Source organism: Ochotona curzoniae, unplaced genomic scaffold, assembly GCF_017591425.1.
Source record: "Ochotona curzoniae isolate NIBS_2020 unplaced genomic scaffold, NIBS_Ocur_1.0 scaffold_4701, whole genome shotgun sequence".
Lineage (NCBI taxonomy): Eukaryota > Metazoa > Chordata > Mammalia > Lagomorpha > Ochotonidae > Ochotona > Ochotona curzoniae.
The window spans coordinates 74,950,875-74,966,342 of NW_024467122.1; the positions used below are offsets into that span (position 1 = coordinate 74,950,875).

General features: G+C 56.3%; 1 protein-coding gene across 1 annotated transcript; it reads left to right on the forward strand.

Annotated features, from left to right (window-relative positions):
- The first annotated feature begins 1,133 nt into the window (after nt 1-1,133).
- On the forward strand, nt 1,134-15,244 carry UNC45A (unc-45 myosin chaperone A). The gene is made up of 20 exons (XM_040969178.1): nt 1,134-1,220; nt 1,446-1,607; nt 1,750-1,786; nt 2,053-2,228; nt 4,270-4,362; nt 4,825-4,992; nt 6,004-6,172; nt 6,415-6,585; nt 7,479-7,650; nt 9,502-9,802; nt 10,346-10,440; nt 10,682-10,823; nt 11,138-11,278; nt 11,393-11,520; nt 11,696-11,762; nt 12,098-12,211; nt 12,433-12,548; nt 14,162-14,279; nt 14,367-14,522; nt 14,670-15,244. Exons 1-20 carry the CDS (start codon nt 1,215-1,217, stop codon nt 14,925-14,927), a joined length of 2,790 nt encoding a protein of 929 aa, XP_040825112.1. The 5' UTR covers nt 1,134-1,214; the 3' UTR covers nt 14,928-15,244.
- Nucleotides 15,245-15,468: the final 224 nt, after the last annotated feature.

Here is a 15,468-nt window from a genome sequence, read left to right on the forward strand (position 1 = left end):
CAGCTCCTCTTGATATTTTCTATGTTCTAGAAAAATAGTTTTCGCTGTGAGGTCGGGCTAGGAAACCCAACTAACACCTGCCCTCGTGGAAACCGCAGCCTCCCCTGGGAGTCCTGCCTAACTGCTTCAGACTTGGTGCTCCCAAGAGGGCCTGGCTGTTTTCACGGGAACGTCTTTGTTCCTTAGCGCTGGAACCAAGTTTTGCATTGCTGCGATAGCACTGTAGGGCCCCGACTCCAGTCCCCAGGCACCTGCCCGGCCCCTCCCCTGTTGTTCAGGTTGAACTCCCTTTCCTTGCTGTTTGCACAGGTGAGGGTTCCCAGCACCAGGGCGGAGGTGGGAGGTGACCTCTCATGGGCTCTCGGAGGCCCGACCCCTTGCTGACAGGTCTGTGGCTGGGGCTGCTGCTGCTCTCGGGTCGGGGGACCCTGTCCCAGGCTACCTCTCTCTCAGGTAGGACACTTCCCGGGCGCAGGGGTGAGCTGCTGGCGCTGGAGGGAGCCTGCTATGCGGGAAGGGGCCGAGAGGAGGTATGTGCATCCCTCCTCGCCTCTCTCCTCAGCTCTGGCCCGCCACCCCCACTTATGCCAGACCAGCCGGGACGCCCAGGGCCGCCGGCACCCCGGGTTCTTCTGCCCTCGGCTCTCGGACCCTCCGGAGGAAGCCTACTGCTGCCGTCTGCAGGCCGCAGGAGGCTTCTGCTGCGCGCGGGAGGAATTTGAGGCCCTGCACCAGGTCAACCTGTCGGCCTTGCCGCCTCCGCCCATCCTCAGGTGGGCGTCGTGCGGCGGAGGGGAGGGGGCGGCGTGCGCCCACCGGCTGCAGCAGCTCGAGCCTGACACGCTGTCCTGCCCCGCAGGGGCACGGGCCCGCTCCTAGCGCTGGGCCTCTACAGCCTGATGCTGGTGGCTCTGCTGACCGCGGACCTCGTCCACTTCTGCCGCGGTCGGGGACCACGCCGCGGCCGCCGCACACCGGCCCCTCGGTCCTCGGCGGCGCGCCCCCTGCGGGTCAACGCGGGAATGTACTGCTAGCCGCGCCCGGGGCTTCAGTGCGCCTGCGCGCGAGCTCCCATCCCACCGTGGCCCCTCCCTTGCTCTGACGCCACCGTGGGCGCTGGGCTGGGCGGGGCCTCTCGCGGCAGCTTCCGGAGCGTCTAGACCCACCCGGCCGCAGAGACCGCGCGTGCGCGCCCCGGGGACGGGTGCTCCGCAATGACTGTGAGTGGTCCCCCTGCATCCCAAATCCCGACCCCGAGTCCCCGCCCGCCATCCCGGGGAGCTCGCCGCGCTGCCATCCCTTTGCAATTCTGACCGTTTCTTGGCCTCCTTCTCTATTCTGTGCCCTCCTTGGCGCTCGCCGTGCCATCCCCTCCTCTTACCCTTTGGGGTCTTGGCTCTGCCCACGGAGCCCACACCGACTCGCCCTCTGTTGTCCCTCCATAGGCCAGCTCGGTGGAGCAGCTGCGAAAGGAGGGCAATGAGCTGTTCAAATGCGGAGACTACGAGGGCGCCCTGACCGCCTACACCCAGGCGTTGGGTCTGGGGGCGACGCCCCAGGACCAGGCTATCCTGCACCGGAACCGGGCCGCCTGCCACCTCAAGTTGGTGAGGGAACCAGGCGCCCCTGCCCTGCCCTGGCCTGTACGGGGCGGGGTTGGGTATTCCTTTCCCCAGGCCTTCTGCACTCAGAATGGTGGGGGGCTCCAATGGGATCTCCCCTCTGAGGTTCTGTCCTTATTTTTGACAGGAAGATTATGACAGAGCGGAAGCAGAGGCATCTAAAGGTAGGAGAAGGAGGCCCTGGGGCTTGCGTGGTGGGCGAGGGTCCTGGGAGCCCCGGCTCACCCTCTTGGCTGCTCTGCCTTCTGTCTTTCCCACATGCTCAGCCGTTTCCTTTTCCACAGCTACCTTCACCTTTTCTGAGGCTGAAGTTCCAGGCCCCACATCTGTCCCCCCACTCGCCCTCTTCTGGCCCTCCAGAACTTTCCCCACCGCTCTTGCCTGGACATGGTGGCCTCCTGGGTGCTGACCAGCTCCTGTTTGTGCCCAGCCATCGAGAAGGACGGTGGGGACATCAAGGCACTGTACCGGCGGAGCCAGGCCCTGGAGAAGCTGGGCCGTCTGGACCAGGCCATGCTGGACCTGCAGAGATGCGTGAGCCTGGAGCCTAAGAATAGAGCCTTCCAGGAGGCCCTGCGGAACATTGCTGGGCAGATTCAAGAGAAGGTACTAGAGGGATGTGGGAGGTGCAGGGTGGGGGCTGTGTTCTCTGGAGAGGGGCGGCCAACCACGGTGGGCACTCAGGAGGCCAGCTGTACCAGCAATCAGGGATGGGCCAGTGACAGGCACGACATGTTGCTGTTGACTGCAAGTCTTCCTAGAGGCATCCAAGTTTGCCAAGGAGATGGAGGCTTTGGTGGTGAGGTGGGGGTCGGGCTCACATGTTTGCTGCAGAGAATCTACTAAGTTGATAAAGTTCTGAAATTGTTACATTGGAATGGCCATTTGGATGTTTATGACATTATTCATGGGCCATCCAAAGTCTTCAACTTAGAATTAAGCCTGCTGTAGATATATTGAATTTCGAGTCCAACTTGTAGTTACTATAGCAGGGCCAGAATGAATGATTTTGTGGGCCTAATGCTGCCCACAGACTGGACGTTGCCCACCCCTGCCAGAGAGAAACAAGTATGTGTTTTATTTCATCCTTGTTTAGAGTAAGGAACACTGGGAACTTGCCTAAATGCCTAGCAGGAGGGGAACGGCTAAATATCTGGGTGATGTCGTCACTACAGATTTCTTTGCTGTGGTGACCAAAAATAGGCCGCTCCAGGCAAAGGCTTAAATGAAGAAAAGCAGAATATTCAGTAACACAAAGTATGTTTAAATGATCTCCTACACCCTTTATGCTTGGGTGTGTAAGTGAAAAGAACAATACGCAGAGATGTGGATCAGAATGGCATTGAGTGGGCTTCCCAGAAGAAATTTCACTGCATCTATGAAATGGTTTGAAAATGGGACAGGTAGAGAGATGGACAGCATTCTCTTCTGCTGGTTCACTCCCTGAATGCCCACGGCAGGTGCTAGCCCAGGCGGGGGCCGGGAGCTGAGAGCCTGGTGTAGGTCTCTCTCGTGGGTAGCAATGACCCAGTTACTTAAGTCATGGTTGCTGCCTCCTAGAGCGCACTTAACAGGAAGCCGGAACTGGGAGTGGAGTCAATGGCTACCCTCATTTGTGAGGGACGCGTTTTTCAAAACCGGTTTAGGAGAAACTGGGGGTCACTGTGAGCTGTCATTGGGCTTGCACTGAGCAGATCCTTTGATGTTAGAATCCTGGCGTGGCTGGGCATGTGTCCTGGCAGTTAAGATGCTTCTTGCGTTGCCTGCATGCCTTACCAGAGTTCCCCATCACACATCCCGGCTCTGCTCCTGGTCCAGGCTTATGGCAGATGCATGTCCTGGAGGCAGCGAGTGGCTGGGTGCCCACATCTACACTGAAGACCTGTATTAAATTCTTGGCTTCTGCCCTCAGCCTGGCCCATCCTGGATTATCGTCGGCATTTGGGAAGTGAACAAGTGGGTGTGGAGGGCAGGGCTCCCTGTCTACCTCTCAAAAGAAAGCAGGAAGAGTAATCTCAAAGTGTGCTGACACAGTGAGAACATGCTCTATTGAGAGCTGGGGAAGTAGACAGATTTTTTCTCCATGCCAGCTCTGTTGGATAGCCAGCAGGGACCAAGAGTAACCTGGTTGAGAAGGAACAGGAAGGGGATTACCTGGGTTTTGACTAAAGTGTGTAGGACCTATTAGTCATGTCTGCCATGGATACCAGAAGGGAAGAGGAAAGTGGTAGGCACGCTGGGCCTGTGCCACCACCTGCGCCCAGAATCATGGCAGGGGTGGGGCAGTAGGCCTAGGAGGATCTCTCATTTAGATGATTTTAAAAACCACCAGATCATTGCAGGGCTATAGGGAGCCTTAACACATCCATTTGGCTCACCAAGCCCCTGGCACCAGGTGTCCATGCCAGGGCTTATGCTGCCACGGCAGAGGTGAGAGAGTCGCCTCTTGGCTGGCTATGCTGCCTGAGCAGGAAGTAACCCAGGAGGGAAGGCAGCCATGAGAAGCATGGGAGGAGCTGCTGGGCAGGTCTCTTCTTGCCTCAGGTGCTCGTTTGGAGCCCAGGCGCCCTCCCTGGGCCTTCCAGGGATAGCAGGAGATACAAAGAGGGATCCACTTATCTCATGTGCTTGGGCGGTTCCCTTACAGGTGCGCTACATGTCCTCAACGGATGCCAAAGTGGAGCAGATGTTTCAGATCCTGTTGGACCCCAAGGAGAAGGGCACTGAAAAAAAGCAAAAGGTACAGATAGCCCTGGACTCACCCTGGGGTTGCCCAGCATAGGGCGCTCCCTGTCCAATGCTGATCTGATGGGCTGCACCTTGCCCTTCAGGTGATGCACCTGGACCCTTGGGGCCCGGCCAGGAGCTCTGAGGGCTGCTGGTGTGAGCCAAAGAGAGGGCACAGCGCTGATGGAGCACCTGGCTGACCAGGCTTTGTGCCGGAGCCAGGTGTGCAGGGGTGGTTGAGACGTTGTCTCTGCCCGAGAGGTTCTGGTGAGGAAGCAGGACCTCATTTACTTACCCATGAACCCTGCGGGGCAGGCTTCTTCCGCTCCCATTAGCAGGAGGATGCTGAAGTTCAGAGAGGTTAGATTCGTGGCCCAGGTTACCAAGCTGTAGGTGGATGGAGGAAGTGAAGCCCGGCCTTTGCCTCATCCCATGCTGTGCAGTGCTGCATTGTGACCCACTTCCTATGACACAGGCCTCTCAGAACCTGGTGGTGCTGGCCCGGGAGGATGCTGGCGCAGAGAAGATCTTCCGGAGCAACGGGGTCCAACTCCTGCAGCGCCTGCTGGACACAGGGGAGGCAGACCTCATGCTGGCTGCTCTGCGCACCCTGGTTGGCATCTGCTCTGAGCACCAGTCACGGGTAGGTGGGTAGAGGGTCTCATTACAACTTCTGCCTGTTTATCCAGCCATCATCCTTTTGAGAAAACCAGTAAGTTAAAGAATATAAAGAAACAGGAAACTGAGAATTAGAAGAAATTCAGATGGCACAAACTCAGCCTTGGCCCTTGGCAACGCCTGGCACGCTCACTCAGGGTGTGCATACACAGGCAGGCCCAGGCTTTCTTGCAGCCATCTGCACATAGGGACCTAGTCTCTGGTTCCTCCAGTTGGGTGCCCAGCAGCTCTGAAGAGCTAACTGGCATTTCTTCCTTACAGTAGTGCTATGGTCAGTGATATCCCCATAACATGTGACCATCAAGACAGTGACTGATCCGGAGAACCTGGCCCTGAGTTGCCGCTCAGCATGGCTGACCCATAGTTCCTGGGTCAGGGTGCTGCCATCTGTGCCCTTGCTCTGGCTTGAATTGCCTTAGTCCCAGGGATAACGACCTGACCGTCCCCAGCTGCCAGATCAGAGTAGAACTGGGGCATGTTCTGTAGAAGTTTATTGGCTCAAACTTGGGGGCGGTGAGTGGGAAAACCATGTGAATTCTGTCACCTGAACAGGCACCCAGTAAGTTCTCTGGGGTTCTCCAGGTCAGAAATGCAGGTCAGTAGTGCCAGAGTGTGGCAGAGCTCAGGGCTGGGTTGAGGGAGGACTCAGGTGTACTGAGCCTGCTGGCCAGGTGTCTGTGCCAGGCCGACAGGCCGACATGTCCCCTCACTGCTTTCAGGGCTGTGGTATTCCTGGTGCTTTCTCAGGACCAAGCAGAGCAGAGGCTATGGGGGACTCCCACAGAACACTTCCTTTAGGAAGTCTTCCCAACAGGGTTGTCTGGGCAGCATCCTGGGTCACACCCTAAGACCCTGGAGCTGGTCTTTGGATGTCTTATCCCCATCTGGATACTGGCTGTCTCTCACTCATGGTTAGGAATCTCTGTGATTGCCCTTCCTTAAACAGAGTCTTCTATCCGCCTCTCTCCCATCCCAGACAGTGGCAACCCTGAGCGTGCTGGGGACTCGGCGAGTAGTCTCCATCCTGGGTGTGGACAACCAGGCTGTGTCCCTGGCTGCCTGCCACCTACTGCAGGTGATGTTTGATGCCCTCAAGGAAGGTGTCAAGAAGGGTTTCCGAGGCAAAGAGGGCGCCATCATTGTGGGTGAGTGAGAGCTGGCCTGGTCCCTAGGGGCCTGGTAGCCATGGATCCCCTGGGGGAATCCGGGGCCGTGACCATGTCTTCCTCTGGACTGTAAGCAGCCTGGGTGCACGAGGGGAAGGCCGAGGCTCAGCCTGTCGCCAAACCTGCATGTATGCCCCTTGTGTTGTCCTGGTGTTGTGGGGTGGTACACAGGTCCAAGCGGGCCAGGCTACAGTGGAACAGCAGTGTCATCTTGTTGCCAGATCCTGCCCGTGAGCTGAAGGTCCTCATCGGGAATCTGCTGGAGCTGCTGACGGAGGTGGGGGTCTCGGGCCAAGGCCGGGATAATGCCCTGACCCTCCTGATTAAAGTGGTACCCCGCAAGTCTCCTAAGGAGCCCAACAACAGCCTTACCCTCTGGGTCATTGACCAAGGTGGGTGAGAGTTTACAGATACTCAGCTTGGGGCCTGACCTGAAGGGCTGACCATGAACCCAGCTGTGTGCCTGCAGTGGAGTCCATGCCAGGGCAGGGATGGGGGCGTTTCCCACACTTCTGTGATCAGGGAACCAATTGGGTCCAGCACATCATTTCACGGCTCTTTCCCATAGAGACCAACAGAACCAGTGTGCTTTGACAGGCCTGCGTGGACACACTGGGATCTTGCCTGGGACCCCTCAGCCTCTGCTGTTATCACCATGACCCTATCATATGGGAGCAAGGTTCTTTCTTAAGATTTGTTGGGGCACAGCATTGTGGCATTGCAGGTTACTCGTGACTTCAGCATCACATCTGGGTGTTGGTGTCACATCCCGTGTCACATCCAGTGTCACATCCTGGATGCTCCATGTGAGATCTAGCTCCCTGCCAAAGTTCCTGGGGAAGCAGCAGATTATATGGTCCTTGGGCCCCTGCACTAACAAGGGTGACCCAGATGGAGTTCCAGGCTCCTGGCTTTGGCCTGGCCCATCCCTGGCCTTTGTGGCCTTTTAGGGAGTGAACCAGAGAATGGAGGCTCGCTCTCTCTGTCTCTTCTCTCTCTGAAACTCTTTCAAATTCATAAATAAATCCTGTAAAAAATGATTTATTTGAAAGAGAGCAAGAAGGAGAGAGATTGATCTTTCATCTTCTGCTTTTCCTTCCAGATGGCTCCAACAGTTGGGGCTGGACCAAAATGCAGCCAGGAACCTAGGGCTCCATCTGAGCACTGTGACTTTGCTGTCTTAGGGGGAAGAGCCTGCTTCCTCCTGCATCTGCTGGGAAGCCCCTTCCCTTTTCCTGGAGATGTGGGCCTGGTGTTCCACAGCCTAACTGGGGTGTCTTTTCAGGTCTGAAGAAGATTCTGGAAGTGGGCGGCTCAGTGCAGGACCCGCCTGGAGAGCTCACGGTGACCGCGAACAGCCGCATGAGCGCCTCCATCCTTCTCAGCAAGCTCTTTGATGACCTCAAGTGTGACGCCGAGAGGGAGAATTTCCACCGGCTCTGCGAGAATTATATCAAGTACAGCTCCCAGGGGCTGCGGTTCGGGTGGAAACACTTTTGACTCTTTGTGGGAAGGGTGGCAGGGTAAAAGTGGTGTTCTTTCTCAGTGGACTTTCCCAGAATACAGCAGGTCATCAGGTACTGGGCACAGCCCCTGAGTGCTGAGTAGGCACCTGCTCTTGCCAGGTGGGAGCCTGACTCAACAAGTTCAGCTGCCTTCACTCCAAGCAGCCAATAACTGATCATTTATTTTTATTTATTTATTTTTGTTAAAAACTTATTTATTTATTATTGGAAAGTCAGATATACAGAGAGGAGAAGAGACAGAGAGGAGGATCCTCTGTCTGCCGATTCACTCCCCAAGTTGCCAAAGGACCGGAGCTGAGCCAATCTGAAGTCAGGATCCTGGAACCTCCCTTGGACCCCCCCATGTGGGTGTGTGGTCCCAAGGCCCTGGGCCATCCCTGATTGCCCTCCCAAGCCACAAGCAGGGAGCTGAATGAGAAGCAGGGCCTCTGGGATCAGAACTAGGTCACATATGGGATCCTGGTGCGTGTAAAGCGAGGACCCCAGCCACTAGGCTGCTGCACCAGGCCCTTTATTTTATTTATTTATTCATTTTTAGGCCCTTTATTTTTTCAGGTGCAAATTGCTTTGTTGTCCTTGCGTAAATTTTTTTGATCAGTTGTGAAGTAACCAGAACACTTCATGTTTTTTTGTTTTTTTGTTTTTACCAAAAATTTTTTTATTTTAAAGATTTATTAACTTTGGACCCAGTGGCATGGCCTAGTGGCTAAAGTCCTCGCCTTGCACACACTGGGATCCCATATGGGCGCCGGTTCTAATCCCAGCAGCCCCACTTCCCATCCAGCTCCCTGCTTGTGGCCTGGGAGAGCAGCCAAGGACGGCCCAAAGCTTTGGGACCCTGCACCTGCGTGGGATACCTGGAAGAAGTTCCTGGATCCTGGCTTCGGATTGGCATAGCACCAGCCATTGCGCTCACTTGGGGAGTGAATCATCAGATGGAAGATATTCCTCTCTGTCTCTCCTCCTCTCTGTATATCTGACTTTGCAATAAATAAATAAATCTTAAAAAAAAAAAAGATTTGTTAACTTTATTGGAAAGTCAAATATACAGAGAGAAGGAGAGAAAAAGGGAAAGATCTTCATCTGGTTCACTCTTCAAATGGCTGCAATAGCTGGAGCTGAGCCAGTCCAAACCGAGGAACTTTTTCCAGGTCTCCGTGTGGGTGCAGGGTCCCAAGGCTTTGTGCCATCCTCCACTGTCTTCCTATATCACAGGCAGGGAATTGGATGTAAAGCGGAGCAGCTGAGACAAGAACTGCCCATGTGGGATCCCAGCACTTACAAGGGGAGCATTAGCCAATTGAGCCATTGTGCCAGGCTTCAAAGATTTATTTATTTGAAGCACAAAAAGAGATATCTTTCATCCACTGGTTTCCCTTTAATAATCAGCGCTGGGCCAGGCTGAAGCCAGGAGCTTGCTCAGGGTCTCCCACATGAGTATAGGGGCCCAAGCACCTGGGCCATTCCCTAATGGAGCAGTATTGGAAGCAGAGCAGTTGGTACTTGAACCAGCTTCCTCATATGGGATGACCACATCATAGGCAGAGGTTTTCCCTGGCTTAATAAGCATAGGAAGGGACTTGAGCAGCAGTCTGTCATCAAGTAAAGGCTTAAACAAAAGCTTAGACAGAGGTGGGTGACTGTTGACAGGGTTAATTGCTGTAATCTTTTCTCTTGGCAGTTTTGCTTGTGCAGGCATCTGTCCTACATAGGGATGGAAGGGAAGGAAGGAGGGTCCCTTTCCTGGCTTTAGTGTGACAGTTGTCACCCTGTGCCCCTCAGGAGCTGGTTTGAGGGCCAAGGGCTGGCCGGGAAGCTGCGGGCCATCCAGACGGTGTCCTGCCTCCTGCAGGGCCCCTGTGACGCAGGCAACCGGGCCTTGGAGCTGAGCGGTGTCATGGAGAGCATCATCGCCCTGTGCGCCTCCGACCAGGAGGAGGAGCAGCTGGTGGCCGTGGAGGCGCTGATCCACGCGGCGGGCAAGGCCAAGCGTGCCTCCTTCATCACTGCCAATGGCGTCTCACTGCTGAAGGACCTATACAAGCGCAGTGAGAAGGACAGCATCCGCATCCGGGCCCTGGTGGTGAGAGGGGGAGGGTGGGCAGGCTTGGGCAGTCAAGCCAGGGTTGGGCCAAAGGGTGTGCCACAGGCTGCAGCTTCAGCACAAGGTTGGCCTGCAGGGAATGTGTGGTACCCATGGGTGCCGGTGGGCTGGGATCTGTGCAGCCCTCACACCCCAGGAGCTGGTCCTCTTGGCACATCCCCTCAGGGTTGACTGGCTGACATACCTGTCTTATTTCTGCTCATGTCTTTTCTTGCTAAGACTTTTTATGCTTGGCATGGAAAGGAACAGCAATTCTTTGTGTATACTAGGAGAGGTTGGAATACCAATCAACCAGGTAGCCACTATGTTGGTCTGTGCCAGAACCCTTTGGTCAGTCCAGTAGCTGATTGCATTACCACAAGCTCTAGAAGGTCACTAAGTGGGGGAGGGTGCTGATGGTATGTGTGTGTATGTGTGTCCCTACACACACACAGACACCCCCCCACCCTGCGTGGCAGAGTACCAGGAGGGAGCCCAGCTCCTTCCCAGGTCCCGGCCACCAGTCCTGCCTTCTTCTTCCAGGGACTGTGTAAGCTGGGCTCGGCTGGCGGGACTGACTTCAGCATGAAGCAGTTTGCCGAGGGCTCCACGCTCAAGCTGGCCAAGCAGTGTCGGAAGTGAGTGGACCCACATTGCTGTGGCTGCTCTGCACCTCTGTTTTGTCCCTAGAGGGTGGAGTCTGGGCTGGGGGTGGGGCTGCTTGTCCCCCACCAACCTAGCAGACCCTACTGAGTCCTGGCACATTGCCTGTGTTTGTGTGTCAGTGCCAGTGCTGCCAGGGCCCTGGCTTCTCCCTGCTGTCCCAGGGTGCCCCCTACCTTAGTCCTGAAGAACATCCCGTGTCCTGCCTGACCCCAGGTGGCTATGCAATGACCAGATTGACATGGGCACCCGGCGCTGGGCAGTGGAGGGTTTGGCTTACCTCACCTTTGACGCGGATGTGAAGGAGGAGTGTGTGGAGGATGAGGCTGCCCTGAAGGCCCTGTTCCAGCTCAGCAAGGTAACTCCACGTGTCCCCGCTGACATCCTGAGGGCCCTGTGCAGGAGCAGGACTGGTAGGTTTTTGCCAAGAGCTCTCATGACCCAGGCTAGGAGGGGCTAGTGGCCCGGGCAGCTGCTCTGTGTGGTGAGAGCACACTGACTGCCCCAGTGGTGTCAGGAAGTCAGAACCCGAGGGGTCACATTCATGGACTTCCAGAGCCTGCTCTTGGGGTGGGGTGGTCCCCTAGCCTCAACCCGTGTCCATGTGGGTTGCCAAAGGTAGAATGTACTCTGTGCTGCCCCGACTGACTCATAGCTCCTCTGCCCTGCCAGTCCGAAGAAAGGGCGGTGCTGTTTGCTGTAGCCTCGGCCCTGGTCAACTGTACCAACAGCTATGACTATGAGGAACCTGACCCCAAGATGGTGGAGCTGGCCAAGTATGCCAAGCAGCACGTGCCCGAGCAGCACCCGAAGGTGAGTGGACCGTTTCAGTCCTTGGCACCCACAGCCATGCCAAAGCCAATTCCCAGCCTTGTGCTGGCTGTGTCTGACAGTCCAGGCCTCTCTCTGAGTTGCCTCCTTCCCTAGGACAAGCCGAGTTTTGTGCGGACTCGGGTGAAGAAGCTGCTGGCGGCGGGCGTGGTGTCGGCCTTGACGTGCATGGTGAAGACTGAAAGCCCACTGCTGACCAACTCCTGTCGGGAGCTGCTGTCCAGGTGAGGTTGCACATGCCACCTCCTGCCTTCCCAGGAGCCACTGCTCCCACACCCAAGCCTCAGGCTGCCCACCTACCTCCCAGGGCACTGGGCCTGTGTGCTTGGAGCCAGGGTCCCTGCTGGGCTGCCTGCCCAAGCCCCAGGCCCTGCCCACCACCCCGTCCTCCCCTTGCAGGGTCTTCCTGGCCCTAGTGGAAGACGTGGAGGACCGTGGCACTATCGTTGCCCAGGGTGGGGGCAAGGTAAGCCAGTGTGCAGGCTCGCTCTGGGGCCTGGGCCACCAGCCTGTAAACCATGACTCAACAGCTGCTAACCAGAGAGTGAAAACATTCATCATAACCCCCAGAGCGGCTTCCCACCAGGGAGTGAGGCTAAGTGGGCATGTCCCTCTGCATCCCTCATTCCCTCTCTGCTGATGCACCCACCTCTGTCTGCATCTGCCTTTGTAGACAGTGCCCAGTGTGGGCTGTAGTCTCTTCATGAGGGACCCCAGCCGAGGATGAGCTGAGCAGGGAGGGAAGCTGTGGAGGGAGGGTGTGTGCTGGGTGGATGGCCGCCCACTGACTTAATCCCACAGGCACTGATCCCGCTGGCCCTGGAAGGCACCGACGTGGGGCAGACAAAGGCAGCCCAGGCTCTCGCCAAGCTCACCATCACCTCAAACCCGGAGATGACCTTTCCTGGCGAGCGGGTCTGTGTCGTCCTACCCTGGCCCTGACCATGCCTCTGCCCCCTCCCTGGACCCTCATGGGCTCCTGGATGGGACTGACAGGAAGTGGCAGCATTGCTGAGCTGGGGAGTGGGGAGGGAAGTTCACGAACTGCAACATGTTGCAGTGGTATCCCCAGGATGCGATGGATAGGGGGGTGGGGATGCTGCCAGTAGCCCTGATGCAGGGTTGCAACTTAACAGATTTATGAAGTGGTCCGGCCCCTGGTCTCCCTGCTGCACCTCAACTGCTCAGGTCTGCAGAACTTCGAGGCGCTCATGGCCCTGACCAACCTGGCGGGGATCAGCGAGAGGCTCCGGTGAGGCCCTGTTTCATGGCATAGGCTGGGCAGCAGGGTTTGCATTAAACCCCATGCAGCAGTTTATAGTTTGGAAAATAGTTCATAGCTGCTGGAGCCTCACAGTGACTCTTTATTGATTTTTATTTACAAGTTAGAGTTATGGAGAGAGAAGGAGGGACACCAAGTGGCCACACTGCCAGCCTGAGCCCTTCTGAAGCCAGGGGCTTCTTCCAGAGTTTCTATCTAGGTACAAGGGCCCAAGTAGCATCTATTATTCCAGACACAGTAGCAGGGGGCTGGATGAGAAGTGGAGCAGCTCCTTTTCTGCATCTGACAGAGGGACACAGGCTCAGGGAGGCAACAGGGCATTGGGTGATAGCCCAATTGTGGGTTCTGGATTCAGACTGTGGGTTCAAATCTCAGCTTCCCTTGTTTCTAACCTGTAACCCTGAGCCAGTTCCGTAACTGTTCGGCCTCAGTGGATCCCCTGGCTGTGGATACTGTGATTATAGCACAGTCGTTAGGAGAGCTAAGTGAACAAGCACATATCAGCATATTTAGTACTGAGGTACTGGCCCCCAACCAGGGGCCAAGACAACATAAATGTGTTTGCTCCCTTTTAGAGCAAAGGAATTCGAAATTTACGCATGAGAGATCTTCAAAATGTTTATGAAAGAATTTTTAATTCCCAAAGTGCCCCTTTTGTAGAAGAAGGATTTGTTTATTTGAAAGTCCATTACACAGAGGGCTATCTTCCATTCAAATTTGGATGATTCCCCTACATGACCCTGACAGGCTGAGGCTGGGCCTGGTTGAAGCAAGGAGTCAGGAACTCCATCCTGGTCTCCCACCTGGGTGACAGTGGTCCACACACTTGGGTCATCTTCTGCTGCCTTCCCAGCTATTAGCAGGGAGCTGAATGGCAAATGAAAGAGTCAGGATTTGAACTGGTGCTCCTGTAGGGTGCTGGCAGCTTACGCAGTGCCTTAACTTGCGCCACAAAGCCATTTCTGAAAGCTAGTTATTATGGAAATAACTATGCATGCATGGGTTGCTAACATGTTTTGTAACCTGAAACCAGGAGCCTGGAGCTTCTTCTGAGTCTCCCACACGGGTGCAGGGTCCCAAGGCTTTGGGCATTCCTCTACTGCCTTCCCAGGCCACAAGCAGGGAGCTAGATGGGAAGCAGGGCTGCTGGGATTAGAACCGGTGCCCATATGGGATCCTGTTCCATGGAAAGCGAGGACTTTAGCCTAGGCCATTGTGCTGGGCTCATAGCCATGAACTTTTTGAAGTGCCTTTGTGGTTATGGTACTCACACCTGCACTTCACCCTAAGGTCATGGTGGAGATCAAGTAAAATAATCCAGGTGCTGGTCAGGTGCAGGCAGATGATAGCCATTTGCATCGCTATCGCCAGCACCCTGATTTCCTACCTCCCAGTTCTAAGCATTCTCCTGTGCCTGGTTGGAAGACTAACAACCACTGCATTCACACCCGGTGCAGAGGGTCCTGGGACATCATCTGGGGTCTTCACTGGCCTAGGGTTCTCGTGCATGGGAATGTGGTGATGGGGGCTGCAGTGCCTGTGGAAGCTGCAATGATGCCAACTCTTTACGTATGGCCCCACAGGCAGAAGATCCTGAAGGAGAAGGCTGTGCCCATGATTGAGGGCTATATGTTCGAGGAGCATGAGATGATCCGCCGGGCTGCCACGGAGTGCATGTGCAACCTGGCCATGAGCAAGGAGGTGCGCCCAGAAAGGGGGGCAGAGGTGCACCTGGCCCTGTGGGCCTTGCATCTGCTAACACATTCTGCTCTCCTGCTCTGGCCACAGGTGCAGGACCTCTTTGAAGCTCCCGGCAATGATCGCCTGAAGCTGCTGGTGCTGTACAGTGGAGAGGAGGACGAATTGCTGCGGCGGGCAGCTGCAGGCGGCCTGGCCATGCTTACCTCCATGCGGCCCTCGCTCTGCAGTCGCATCCCACAAGTGGTCAGTGCCTCTTTCGGGGAGCAGGGTGGGGTGGTGCACCAGGAATCCCCATACGCTGGTGTCTCAGGAGGCAGGCCCTAGGCTGCGGGGGGTATGATTCCTGCTGAGGTTGAGCCATGGGGTCACACATGCCTTGTTTGCCTGCAGACCACACATTGGCTGGAGATCCTGCAGGCCCTGCTGCTGAGTTCCAACCAAGAGCTGCAGCACCGGGGGGCCGTGGTGGTGCTCAATATGGTGGATGCATCGCAGGAGGTCGCCAGCATGCTGATCGAGAGCGAGGTGCTGGAGATCCTGTTGGTGCTGGCCAAGGGTGACGCAGGCCCTGTGACCAGAGCTGCCGTGGCCTGCCTGGGGAAAGCGGTGGAGTACGGGCTTATCCAACCCACTCAGGCTGGAGAGTGAGGCCTGCCCACTACACGAGTCTCTTGCACACCATACCTATTGCAGCGTGGAGAGCAAGGACTGAGGTGGTGCCAGACGTTCGAGTACCTCCTCCCACCACCTTTTGATGTTCTTTGTCCTGAACCACAGCACTGCCTCTGCCTCACACTGAGGGGCCCCTCTTGTTCCTGACTGTGGGTAACTGAGCATGGGGAAGGGGAGCCCCAGCTTGGTCGTCTCGGCCTGCTGGAGCTTCACGAAGGGCACCGCAGTGCCGTCACCAGCTGTGAGCATCACCTGGGCCGCCCAGCAAGCCTCTAATAAACGTGTGGCACTGAGAAGTGTGTCTTGTATATGTGTGGGCAGGAGTCTGGGCAGCAGCTGATCTGTAGGAGAATGTGTCGGACCAGGCGTTGACCCATTGCGTCCAGACAGAAACGCTGGTCTACCACACTTTAGCAGCAGAGCCAACGTGGAGGACAAGGCCTGGGCGGGCCACCCGGGAGCCTGTGTCGCATCTGAGGTGTCGCCCGAGTGGCCGCGGCCTGTCGGCTGAGGGCAG

Coding starts and splice junctions, on each gene's coding strand:
- UNC45A (XM_040969178.1), top strand. Junction 6,586..7,478: donor CCTCTGGGTCATTGACCAAG/GTGGGTGAGAGT, acceptor GTGTCTTTTCAG/GTCTGAAGAAGATTCTGGAA. Junction 12,549..14,161: donor GGGATCAGCGAGAGGCTCCG/GTGAGGCCCTGT, acceptor ATGGCCCCACAG/GCAGAAGATCCTGAAGGAGA.